The sequence below is a fragment of the Eleutherodactylus coqui genome, chromosome 10 (genome assembly GCF_035609145.1).
Source record: "Eleutherodactylus coqui strain aEleCoq1 chromosome 10, aEleCoq1.hap1, whole genome shotgun sequence".
Classification (NCBI taxonomy): domain Eukaryota; kingdom Metazoa; phylum Chordata; class Amphibia; order Anura; family Eleutherodactylidae; genus Eleutherodactylus; species Eleutherodactylus coqui.
Window position 1 is genome coordinate 61,263,546 of NC_089846.1, and position 14,059 is coordinate 61,277,604.

Sequence of the window (14,059 nt, forward strand, 5' to 3'; positions counted from 1 at the left end):
ACTGCAATGTATATATAATCAGTGTCATCACAGCATAGCAGGTTCAAGTCCCCTGCAGATAAAAAAAAACAAAAAAAAAAACTGGGCAAAATGCTTTTTTGTTCATTTCACCTCCAATAAAATGCAATAAAAGTAATCAAAAAAGCTAACTGTACCCCGAAATGGTACCAATAAATACTACAGCTTGTCACGCAAAAAAAAACAAACCCTCACACAGTTCCAGCAATGGAAAAAGTAAAAAAAAGGTATTGTTGTTGTAAAGGAGAAATGAAATTCCCCCAAAAATCATTGTGTCTTTCAGTCCAAAATAGGATGCATCACTAAGGGGTTAAGAATATCTCTTTTACTTGAAAACATAGATGCAGATCAGATTTTCCATGGAGGCAGAAAGATAACTGCACAACATCTTTTTCTAATTGCGCAAATAAAATTATATTATCTGGAACAACATCAACCACAAGTTTTCTTCATAAAAGCGAGAACAAAATTGTACAATTATCAGTCAGAAGTCACGAGGAACCTGACAGCTTTGCTCTGGGTAAGTAAGACAACTCTTCATATTCATCCATCTATTCCTGTAGGTATAGAACGCTAGCATACTCCACAGCACTGCACTGTCATCATTGAACCAGTCAGGGAGAAGTTTCATATTAATACATATATGCACAATAACCTACTCAGCACATTGTACCTTGGTACCAATTTCTTGGCAGTTCTTTAGCATCAGTTCTGTATTCAAAATGGGATTGCTCTCAGTAAGAGAACCCAAGTAATCTTGTAGATATGATACCTTTTAATGGCTAGCAAAAATGCATGATGTTACAGCGATCAGTCGAAGCTACACAGGGTTCTTCCTCAGGTTTAAATGGAATATCTATCTATCTCTATCAAGGCACAGACATGGTGTGATTAATTTGCACTTAAAACAACACCAGAACAGAATGAGTATAGGAGTAAATACTTAATTAGACCACTGATAGCAATATGACAGTTTTATAGTCTCTGAATTTTTGTTAGAGGGTAACCAGGTCTGTGTGTTACCTCTGCTCCAGATTTATCATATTCTCCACTGATGCAAGAAGCCGCTTCTGAGGTTTATTCCGGTCCGGACAGTCTCAAAGGTTATTAAAAGTGCCAATATTGGAAAAAATTTGGAAAAAATTGTCATTTTTTTCACATTTTCAACTGTAATATCTCAAATATCAAAAATTTTTGATAAGATATATCTTTCCATCTGTTTACTTTATTCTGAATGCTCATTTGAAAAGCTTGTTTTTTTTTTTTACTATTTAGATGACTTACAAATTTAAACATTACTTTTCAGCATTTTGAGGAACACTTTGTTTTCCTGCACCAAGCCAAGTTTGCAAAGGCTCATGAGTGTCAGAATGATAGACCCCCCCCCCCCCCAAATGACCCCATTTTAAAAACTACACCCCTTAATGTATTCACTGAGGGGAGTCATGAGTATTTTGACCCCACCGTTTTTTTTTCAGGAATTAATTCAAATTAGAGGAGAAAAAATAAAATTTCATATTTTTGCAAAGATGTCATTTTAAAGACATATTTTTTTCCTATAGTGCCCTTGAAAATGAGGATTTACACCCCAAAATGGATACCCCTGTTTCTCCTGTGTTCAGAAATATACCCATTGTGGCCCTAATCTTATGTCTGGATGCACAACGGGGCCTAAAATGAAAGGAGCAGTCAGTGTCTTTCAGAACATAAATTTTGCTTGAAGGCGTTTTAGGCCCCATAGCACCTTTGTAGAGCTGTTGAGCAGCCAAAACCAAAGAGATACCCCTCAAATGACCCCATTTTGAAAACTAGACCCCATAACAAGTTTATCTAGGGGTGTACTACCTATTTTGATGCCACAGTTTTTGAATGAATTCAAGCAAAGCAAAAGGAAACTATTACAATTTTCATTTTTCTGGCAGTTGTATCAATTTAAAAACTGTTTTTTTTTCGTATAACACACATAGGAATGAAGACTTTCACCCCAAAATGGATACCCCTGTTTGTCCCATGTTCAGAAACATACCCCTTGTTGCCCTAATCTACTTAAAGGACACATGGCTAGGCCTATAATGGAAGAAGCACCCGTTGGATTTCAGAGTACAGCTGAATTAATTCCAGGCTCCATTTGCCCACTTGTTGAGCCATTGAGCATCTAAAATGATAAAGAGCCCCCACAAATGACCCCATTTTAAAAACTAGAACCCTTAACCCCTTAATGACGCGGCTATTTTTCTTTTTCCATTTTCGTTTTTTCCTCCCCCCTTTAAAAAAATCTTAATTCCTTTATTTATCCATCGACGTCGCTGTATGAGGGCTTGTTTTTTGCGGGACGAGTTGTATTTTTCAATGGTGCTATTTAAAGTACCATATAATGTACTGAAAAACGTTTAAAAAATTCTAAGTGGAGTAAAATGAAAAAAAAACCACGACATTTCGCCATCTTTTAGTGCGTCTTGTGTCTACGGCGCACAAACGGCAACAAAAATGATATGATAAGTTTATTCTATGGGTCGGTACGATTACTACGATACCAAACTTGTATAGTTTTTTTTACTATACTCCTTTTTTTTTCAAAGTCATTTAATTTTTTTCAATTATTTTCTGCCGTCATTTTGTGTGCGCGATAACTTTTTTATTTTTCCGTCGATGTAGTTGAGGAAGGTCTCATTTTTTGCGGGATGTCCTGTAATTTCTGATAGTACCAATATGGAATGCATCCAACTTTTTGATCGCTTTTTATTGCGTTTTTTCTGGGAGGCAGGGTAACTAAAAAAGTGCATTTCTGGCGTTCATTTTTTTTTTCCGGACGTTCACCGTGCGGGAAAAATAATGCGCTACTTTGATAGTTCAAAATTTTACGGAAGCGGCGATACCAAATACATATTTTTAATTTATTTAGTTTTTTTAATAATAGATGTGGCAAAAGGCGGGTGATTTAAAGTTTTACAACTTTTTTTTTTTTCAATTAAAAAAAACTATTGATTTTTTTTTACATTACTTTGAAGTCCCCCTCGGGGACTTTAAGATGCGATGCTTTGATCGCTCCTGCAGTATGACGTAATGCTATAGCATTACGTCATACTGCTTTTTGACAGGCAGTTTATCAAGCCACCCCACGGGGATCACTTTATAGGCAGTCTGTTAAGGCAGCCCTGGGGCCTTTCATTAGGCCCCCGGCTGCCATGACACCTGCACGGCTCCCCCGATCTCACCGCGCGGGGGGGGGGGGGGGGGGCCGTGCTTCGCAACCTCTTTTCATACATACCCCGCGGCCACAGGACGTACCGGTACGTCCTTGGTCGTGAAGGGGTTAATGAATTCATCTAGGGGTGTATTGCCTATTTTGACCCCACAGTATTTGAATGAATCTAAGGCAAGCAGAAGAAAAAAATTACGATTTTTATTTTTTTCGCATTTTTGTCCATTTAAAAACGTTTTTTTTTGTACAGTGTACATAGGAATGAAGACCTTCACCCCAAAATGGATACCGCCGTTTGTCCTGTGTTGAAAAACATACCCCTTGTGGCCCTAATCTACTTAAAGGACACGTGGCAAGGCCTGTAATGGAGGGAACACCTGTTGGATTGCAGGGCAGAACTGAATACATTCCAGGCCCCATTGCCCACTTGTACGGAATAAAAATTGACACGTTAAAAAAATCCTCCTCCCCCCCCGCCCCGCGCCCCTTTTGGTATTCTCCAAATCTAAGATAAAAGTAATAATGTGAACTGTGTAGTATTTCCAAAGACAGGGGTAATTACGGAGGCTGTTTGGGATGGGTACCGTGTATCACCCCTCCTCTCATGATTTTTGGGGGTATTTCATGACCTCAGTAGCGGCTATGGGTGTAAAAAGTAGCGCTCTGTGAGTCTCCATAAGCTTGATGAGGTGCGGCGGTCTCACACAGAATATGCTCAACAAGGTGCTCCTGGAACTGCAGGAAGGCGAGCGTTCCCGGGGCTTCTTGTAAATTGCGCATTACAGGTGGTATCTGCTTGCGGAGGCCCACAGCAGATCCCAGCAGTGAGCCGGCCGTGACCCTGCGTACGGCCATGTAATGTACTGCGCATAACTGCCTACTCACACAGGCGGTCATGCACAGTACATTTTTTTTTGTTTGCATTTCCCACACCGTCGCTTAGCGATGACACGGGTACCTGCAGCCCGTATACAAGGTAGTTGCATATGGGCTGCGGGTATATCCGTGACCATGAAGCACAATGGACTCTATGTTGCGGATATCCACGGTAAAATAGAACCTGCTGTGTTCTCTTTTCTGCGAGTGGATTACGCAATTCCGACCCACTAATGTGAGCGGAATTGTGCAATCCAATGCGATTGATCTGCGTATTACCGCGGATCAGACACATGTGGAATCCGTAATTCCTATCCAGTCATGTGGGACCAGCCAAAGGTAGATCGCTACCTTTTTATTACGTGACTGGCGACCGCTCAACAAGGTCACTGCTCCAGGCTCTCGGTGACCGTTGGTCACTGGGAGCAAGGATATTTTAAATTTCCTGGGCTCCCCCGACTTCTGCGCATGTGTCCGGTGTTTTGCCGGCGGTCGCATGTGCAGAATCCAGGAAAGTTGACAGAGGAAGATCACGTCGGGGTGCAGACATGAAGGCCTCCGGTAAAAGGTTTCAGCTCATCTCACCGATCGCATGGGTGAGGGGAGATGAACCTTCACCTTTTTTTTAAACTTTTACATGATCGCCATTATCCTTTGGACAACGGCCAACACGTGATCAGGAACCGCTCACAGTGGCCCCCCATGAAATCTCCAGGCTCTCGGCTACATTTTGTAGCCAGGAGCAGGGAGATTTTAAATTACCCTGGCAATCCACGGCTTTTGCGCTGTGCCTGCCATTTTGGCGACGGGTGCGTGCGCAGAAGCTGGGGTATGGTCCGCGGATAAATCCGTGGGCTTTAAGTACGTCATTTCATCCTCCCTCACGGATATGATCCGTGGGGGGTGATGAGACACAAGCTTTTAAAACTTTTTTTCTACTTTTTAAAACTTTTTTTTTACTTTTTACACTTTTTTTTTAACTTGAAATGATCACTGTTATCCATAGGATAACAGTGATCATGTCCCCGGTAAAATCTCCCTGCTCCTGGCTACACATGGCAGGCAGGAGCAGAGGGATTTATAATTTCCCAAGGCTTGAGCCCCTCTGTGCACGCGCCCGATGATTGACGGGGACTTGGGGTCCCGGGGACATCGGCGGACCTAAGGTGAGTATTTTCACCTACCCTCCTGGATCGGATCCATGAGGGGAGGTGAAACTTACTTTTTTAAAAAACTTTTTAAAAGTTTTTCATGATCGCCGCTATCCAATGGATAGTGGCGATCGCGGGCCCCGGGGACGACTCACCGCGGTCCTCGGTAACATCTCCTGGTTCCCAGCTACCTTCAGGAGCCGGGAGCCAGGAGATTTTTTTTAATTCGCCGGGGGCTCCCGGGCTTCTGCGCATGACGTCGTCGGCGGGTCCAGGATGACCAGATTTTCGGGGGCAGCGCGGAGAAGGCGGGTGAGTATTTTCAGTTTCCCTGATGCATCCGATCCATCAGGGCAGCTGAATCTAACTTTTTTCACTGTTTTATTTACTTTATTGCGATTGGCGCTGAACGCAATGCCGGGGGGGGGGGGGGGGGGGGGGAGGCTGCCGCAGCCCGGGATGACAGCTCCATGCTGTCGGCTACCTGCGGGCACCAACAGCATGGAGTTGTCACGTCCTCAGGCAAGTGGGCATTAATCCTAAAAGGACGCATAATACTACGTCCTCTAGGATTAAAGCCCACTTACTGAGGACGTAATTTCCCGATGGGGCCGTCACTAAGGGGTTAAAAGGCAATTTTAAATTCCAACGTCGCAAAAGAATTTGGGAGTACAAATTTATAACAACCTTGACACTGTCAGGACCCGAATGAACCTTGGAGGGGGCTTTTTGCAACAGTGGAGAATATGGTATATCTGGAGCAGAGATAACACACAGGCCTGGTTACCCTCTAACAAAAATTCAGAGACCATAAAACTGTCACATTGCTATCAGTGGTCTAAGTATACTCATTCTGTTCTGGTGTTGTTTTAAGTGCAAATTAATCACACCATCTCTGTGTTTTGACATATGTATGTATGTGTGAATACATAGATGCCTCTTCTGATCTATTCTATTTAAGCCTGAGGAAGAACCCTGCGTAGCTTCGAAAGCTCACTATAACATCATGTATTTTTGTTAGCCATTAAAAGCTGTCATATCGACAAGATTACTTGCCTAACACTGTACCAAACCCTTTTTTTGTATTTTATTCACATACATAAAAGAGAGACCCCCATTGATCACTGCAATAAAGGGGCTGCAGCACGCACCCAAATGCTTTTCTCGACAGCGGACGACAGATGTGTAGACTTCTACATACATCTATGCATCCATCTTCAGCTGCTGAGAAGAGCCGACAAGGAACGGTGACATCTGAAATGCCACAGTACTCGGGTGAGCCCTGCAGCCTCTTCAATTCAGTGTTCAGAGCGGGGTTTCGGCACCTAGACCCACTAATCAAAATTTTTCACATCGTTCATACATGAAAAAAAACATGAATTAAAAGTGCAGTTACTTTTTAAAGGGGTCGTCTGGTTTAGAAATCCCATTACCATATACCTTAGGGTAAGTTCACACGTGGCAAATTTCTGCAACTGAGAAGTTCATATAAGATGCCTAAATGCTTTTTGTCTGCAGCATGTACAGTTCATGGTTATCTGCAATCCCTATTCAGATGTATGGGAACTTTGCAGAACTTTCTGAAACTAATCAGCCTTTATTGAATATACTTTAAATCGGGCTCAGGCCCCTTACCTATAAAGTAACAGAAAGCAGCTACAAACAGCGCCTCCGGAGGACCCAGTATGTCTGTGCGTTACAAATATAGACAACTGATTTTGATAGAAACTGAGTAATGCTTCATTTTTCTTGTTGTGGCGCGCTAGAGTAATTGAACACTTGCTACAAAATACTTACACAGCATACATTAAGCACTGTGGGTCAGAGTGATAGGAAACCATTTAATCAGCTGATCATCAGGAGGCTCTTAAGGTGGTCCAAAGAAGATAACCCATTTAAGTCTCCTTACACTTCAAAGATTTTAGTCCTTGAAAATCTGACACATAAGTGCTGATTTAATAATACTAGGTCCATTCTATTATGCCCTGGATGCCAGAATTCTGGCATCCAAAAAACACATTTTTGCCTCACCCCACTACTTTTAAAAAAAAGTAGGAATAACTCAGTTTTTAGGGGCATGGCATAACATAATAATAATCCTTATTTGTATAGCGCTAACATATGCTGCAGCGTTTACATAGACAGGGGGAATACAGAAAGACAAAAGTACAAAAAATGACAGAACCACGGTTACAATCGTAATCAGTTGATGAAAACAATAGGGGTGCAGGTCCTGCTCCAACGAGTTTACATACTACAAGTAATGGGGTGATACAGAAGGTGAAGGGGCTGGAGATGTGCATGGTATGGTGAGGTGGAGAGTGAGGGATGCTATACACAGACAATGGTCAGACATTTAGCTATGCGACGGCAGGATCAGTATGACTGCAGGAGCAGTTTATGACAGCTAGCAGGGATTGCAGTCAGTAGGTCAGGGAGCATGTTATCAGGCAGCGTATAGAGGAGTTTGTTTAGAGAATGCGGTATGCCTCCCTGAAGAGGTGCGTTTTTAGAGCACGCCTGAAGTTAACATAACATAACTATAATGTACACCAGAAACAGCCATAGATTGTAGAAAAAACCTACACTAGCTCAGATGACACAAATGCATTAGGAGACTTATACTTCTGAACACACTTTCCGCTCGTAGCTGGGCAGAGGTTTTTTTTTGCAAGCTTCACATATACCGGCCTGTGAAATGCTGGTCTAAGTAAAAAAAAAAGTCCCAATATCTAAAGCTAGACAGTAGAAACATAGGCAGACAGTTTAAATGTACCATATTTATCACAGTGACTCATGCTGGGTAATAAATCTGGAGTATCTTTAGACTGTTTAGTCTACGTTTAGAGTAAATCATCTACTCCAGACCCAGTGTTCTATCGTCCCAATAGGGATGGCCTCACGCTGAGACCTAGGGGCCTGGCTCGCCATAGAAGGTATACGGCATACAAGCTGAACAGGACACTGTTCATACCAACAGACAAGGGAATCCTACCCAGAACCTCATACATGCAGCAACCCAAGCAAAACATACATGACCTCATACAGAAGGGTACTGAGAGGAATGAGGAGAAAGATAAATTACCAGAACCATCTAGTAAGAGCAATCGACATTTATGTGCTGCAGACAATTGGCTGGAGAACTCCACACCTAGTCAGCTCAATCATCCCACACCTGTGGAAGTATCCTTGAAGCCGAGTGGCAATCTTCCCAGCACATATATGTTTCTTATAGGGGGCTAGACAACAGGTATGCAGTCACAAAGCTACTTCCATTTTGTTAGTCAAAAGACTATTATAACTATAATTTACATTTGCCCACATTACACTTCACCAGCAGTCGACTCCACACATATGTTTGATAGTAAGATGACAACTTTTTGTTATATTTTACAGGTTCTTGCAGAACAGAACAGAAATTCCCTGATCGGTCGTGGAGATCATGATTAATATTTCTAATAATAGCTATGATTATGAAGAATATGATATCGATAGCTTTATAATACCTGCTAGAACATGTCCAACAAAGTTTGGCCAAGTTTCAATCACTGATTGGGTTGCTATATTCCAGTGCAGCTTTACATTTGTGTTTGGTGTTCCTGGCAACGGTTTGGTGTTGTGGATTACAGCCTTCAAAATGAAACGCTCAGTGAACGCAATATGGTTCCAAAATCTGGCAGTGGCCGATCTCCTGTGTTGTCTCTCTGCGCCATTTAGCATCATGGCTATATTCCTGGGATACTGGCCCCTGGGCCTTTTCGCCTGCAAGTTTTTGCCTTTCATTCTTTTATTAAACATGTATGCCAGCGTTCTCCTCCTGACTATGATCAGCATTGATCGCTGTGCCCTCGTGATGAAACCTGTATGGTGCCAAAACAACAGAAGTTTGCAAAAGGCATATGTAGCTTGTGTGCTTATGTGGATCCTGGCCACCATCTTAAGTAGTCCGTTCCTAATTTTTCGGAACATCAGGGAATGCAATGGAATAGAAACGTGCTCATATGATTATAGGATTCTTGGACGTCACAAACAGATGGTGGAAGACTTAATTGCTCTTTGTCGTCTACTACTTGGGTTTGTCATCCCATTTTTGGTCATCGTTGTTTGCTACACTATGCTGACACATAGGGTGAAGTCACGATTTACACATAACACCAAGACAATGAAAGTAACTATCGTCGTGATCATTGGCTTCTTTGTGTGTTGGCTTCCTTACCATGTGTCAGGAACCATCTTAGCCATGAATGTAGTTAGTTCACCATTATTTGACTCTACATTTAAGATTCATAACATTTTCATGGCCCTGGCGTTCATGAATAGTTGTATCAATCCCATCATATATGTGCTCATGGGTAAAGACTTCAAAAGTAAACTGAAAAGGTCATTGAAGGTCATTCTAAAGAACGTCTTAGAAGAAGAAATCATTCACTCTGACTCCAATAAGTCAAATCTAACCTCTGAATCAAAAAGCACAGAGACCCCTATATAGTTAAATAAGATAAAAAACATCTTCAGTGCATAATCATTATTTGCTAAGTAAAGTAGAAACCCTGTTTCCTCGAAAATAAGACCTTCCTCGAAAATAAGCCCTACCCTGATTTTGGGGGATTTTTGGGTTTGGCTTGAAATATAATCCTTACCCCGAAAATAAGCTGTTGCTGCATTACATTAAAAAAGGAATATACTGTATTACCTAGCAGGCTCAGTTCAGGTCTCTCCTGCTGCTCTCCAGAGCTCAGATACGCTTCCTGCAGTCCTCGGCTGCCCACAGAAGACTACTTTCTGGTTGCAGGATTCATAAATTCCACCACCAGGAAGCAATAGCTCTGATTGGTTCTTAAACGCTGCTCAGTCAAGCAATGCAGTGCGCGATTAACCAATGTGGTGGCTGTGATTGGTTCATCGAGCGCTGCATTGATTGGCTGAGCAGCAGTCGAAGAACCAATCACAGCAATCACATTGTGGAGGCGGAATTTATGAATTAGCCAATCAATGCCGCAGCTCATCCAATTCATAAATCCTGCCTCCACAACACAATGGCTGTGATTTGTTCTTAGACTGCTGCTCAGCTAATCAATACAGTGAACCATTTAAAGCCATCACTTCCTGGAGGCCGGATTTATGAATCCCATAACCAGGAAGTGATCTTCTGTGGGTGACTGAAGATTGTAAAACATCCCTGAAAATAAGACCTAGCGCCTCTTTTGGGGCAAAAATTAATATAAGACAGGGTTCTAATTTTGGGGAAACACTGTACGTCTTCATTGATATAGATTCAGTATATAGAAATGGAGATCATATACTAATTAAACAACCCGGGGAGAAAATTGAAGCTTATTGGCCCTAATGCAACATATAGATTCCCCAAGTATCACGTATCATTCATTGCATTGGTCTCAGTCTATAGGGAAGAGCGTCCTTTTAAGTTTCTCTAGTTTCAAGGATGCAACCTTTGCACTTCCTATATTTACACCTGGGGACTCAGATCACTTAACGTTTATCAGCTCTGGCGTAAACAATACTATATGGGTGGTGATCTCCAACATGTGTCTCGTATAGCTGTTGTGAAACTACAACTCTTGGCATGCTGTTGGTTGTAGTTTGACAATAGGTATAGTGCCACATGTTAGAGACCACTGATTTAAACATTGGGGCACATTTCCTTAGACTGGGCGTTTTTCTGTATGTGGATTTCAAATCTGTGAGTAAACTGTGTGCCCATCTACCAGTGACAAATGTATTAAGATGCGCAAGCCTCTTAAAGGGTATTCACATCTCAATGTTTTATGGCTGAACTGAGAAACCCAAGTCTGTTTCCCGACCACTTCGGCAGGTCTTATGAAAATAGTTGAGGTGGCAGCCTTACGCTGTTTCTGTAACTGCTACTGAAGTAAAGGAAAGTTATGTAAACAGCGTAGCACAGCACTTTACACTGTTTCCATAGCACGGGAGTTACAGGAAACAGACACGGGTATCTCATCTCTGCCATGAAATGCTGAGAAGGGAATACGTCTAAGATATTTGTTTCCTCTAGCAGTACCCCCATGTGCAGATGAAAAACTGGAGTCAGTTTTTGCTACAATCTGCACCATTTTCTGGAATAGATTATGGTAAAAGTGACAAGCGGTGTACAGTCAAACCCCTTAAAACATGGCTCCACCCACTTTTTGAAAAAAGCTGTAAGGTGCATTGTACTTTTAAAATAGTCTGAATTTTGGCATTTCCAGCACAAATTAAATGTTAAATATACCCACTGTCTCCCCTCTGTGCCACTCACTGTATTTGCATACACCCCTCAAACAACTCCAAATCCTATCCTACCATATCGTGCAAAATAGCTTCTCCATTGCTCCATATATAACTATACAACTATAGTAAGTATAGAATTAGAACTGTAGCTGCTGCTCTCTTAGTAAATATATTTTACTATCATATACAGTATCATTATATCATAGTGCTATGCATGCTATAGAGCAGTGGGGGGCTATTTACTACTTTTCTATGCAGACACGTACCATGGTAATAAATGTGATGCAGCTACTGAGCCCATGGTTGTCTCTGGTTTGGCTTATATCACAAGTTATGTTTAAAAGTAAGGATGAGCGAGTATACTCGCTAAGGCACTACTCGTTCGAGTAATGTGCCTTAGCCGAGTATCTCCCGGCTCGTCCCTAAAGATTCGGGGACCACCGTGGGGCGGGGAGCTGCGGGGAGGACCGGAGGGGAGATCTCCCTCTCTCCTGCCCGCTCTCCCCTGCGACTCACCTGGCAGCCGTGGCGGTCCCCGAATCTATACTCGCTCATCCTTATTTGAAAGCTCTTTGAAGGGTTGACCTACAGGGTAACCAACTATAGGCGGTACTAGAAAGACTGTTTTCTTCCTTATGGAAGAGAGCTAATCTGCATGCTTTTGCCCAAGATGCATTGCTCTAAAGTCTCTCTACCAGCTGGATCTCCACAAGGAGAAACGGTATCTTTTCGGAGGTTTTAGACTATCTTCACACATGCGGATTTTACTCATAAAACATGGCTAAGCCACTGATTTTTTATATGGATTTGTACATGAAGCTTCCATGGATCCACATGCAGATTTAGTCCAGTTCAATGGGAATAATCTACATATATTTCCGAACATGGAATCTACTTGAAGAGGTGATGTTACTTCGTTATTTTTCTGTACATGAATTTCCAATTGATGAGTGGAAAGAATCCATTCGTCTTGTCATTCAAATGAGGGAGATACTTTTAGATGTGGGTTTTGCTGTATCTAATCTGTGGTGAAATCCGCTGTGTGAACATGGCCTTACAGTGACCAGTGTGCAGCAAAAAAAAAAAAACGTGTAAGGATACCTGTGTGCCGATCATACATATTAGACCACTTGTACACATGAGATCACTGTTGGGTGCTTGTTATGCTGGATTGACTATTGCCTATATCTTAGTCATTACCTATATACAGTATACTGTGTGTTTGCCATATGCACAGGACATGGCCATGTTTTTGTCTTCTGTATGTAATTAATATATGTGTACACAATACGCTTTTGAATTTGTTTCATGTAACAAAAATGAATGAATCAAACGCAAAAAGTTGCAATTACTAAGGCGGCTTTGTCCCCGTCTGCCAAACTACCACCATGTATATGTAGAATTGGTCACTGGGATATCCACTGAGTGATTTAACCCCTTGGTGACGAAGCCTGTTTGCGCCTTAATGACCAGGCCAAATTTTGGAAATCTGACATGTATCACTTTAACATAGAATAACTCTGTAAAGGTTTTGCATATCCAAGTGATTCTGTAAACCCGACACTTTTTAATGTTTGTGAACAAAATGTGACCTTTCCAAGGAGTATTTTGTTTCCAAAAGTATAATTTGTAAAATATTTTATTCTACACTTATGTAGCTATAGATACATGAATATGCAATTATGGATACATGCACATGTAGAAAGCCATAACTTACTATGATTTGCTATGAAATGCTTGCTATATTTTGATTGGTTGTTGAGTGGGTGAAGCAGCTTGTGATCACCTCCTGACTATTAGAAAAATTTTGCTATAAAAGCTAATTAATAAAACGCTTCAGAAGGGTTTGAAAACATTAACTGACAGTTTCACTTTTCTTTTCTGATATATCGATAAATAATTAGGCATACCTGATTGATAAACCAATCCAGAATGCAGAGTCAGTATCCTTGTTGCATCAGGTTTTAGCTTTTCCCAAACAGGTAGCTGTTATCAAGGTCCAGGCTCATACCAAGGAAATGACCCTGGAGGCCTTGGGAAATCGAAAGGCAGATGCAGCAGCCATAGTCCCACTGGATACATCAGACATTCATCTGGTCTCAACTAAATTAGGTGTGGATATCTTTTTGTACCTTTTACAGGAACCAGCCCATATGGGTGAAAAGGAAGAGTGGCACCAGGACCATGCATTAGTCAAAGTAGGTAATGTGTGGTGTAGTGTCCTCTGCTTGGATTTCCCCAGGGTTCAACAATGCTCTGACTAGGTTTGTGCAGGGGCGCATGGCTTGCACCCGACAAACCCAGGAAGAATTGCCAAAGTACATCCTCATTGTTACTACAAGGCCAGGCCACCCATTCCAGTGACAGCAGATTGACTACATACAGCTACCTAAGGTAGGTGTGTGGGAGTTTGTGTTAGTTTGCATAGACCTCTTCTCAGTTTAGCTGGAGGTGTGGCTTGTAAAAAAAATGGTTGAATGAAGTAATTTGTCCATATGGTGTACCAGAAGTCATAGCAAGTTACAGGGGAACACATTTCATTAGCCCTCCACTCAGTAAGAAT

At 41.8% G+C, this 14,059-nt stretch overlaps 1 protein-coding gene across 1 annotated transcript; it reads left to right on the forward strand.

The window, feature by feature from the left end:
- The first annotated feature begins 508 nt into the window (after positions 1-508).
- On the forward strand, positions 509-13,565 carry LOC136580523 (C5a anaphylatoxin chemotactic receptor 1-like). Its single transcript, XM_066581141.1, has 2 exons — positions 509-538; positions 8,644-13,565. Exon 2 carries the CDS (start codon positions 8,690-8,692, stop codon positions 9,734-9,736), a length of 1,047 nt encoding a protein of 348 aa, XP_066437238.1. The 5' UTR covers positions 509-538; positions 8,644-8,689; the 3' UTR covers positions 9,737-13,565.
- Positions 13,566-14,059: the final 494 nt, after the last annotated feature.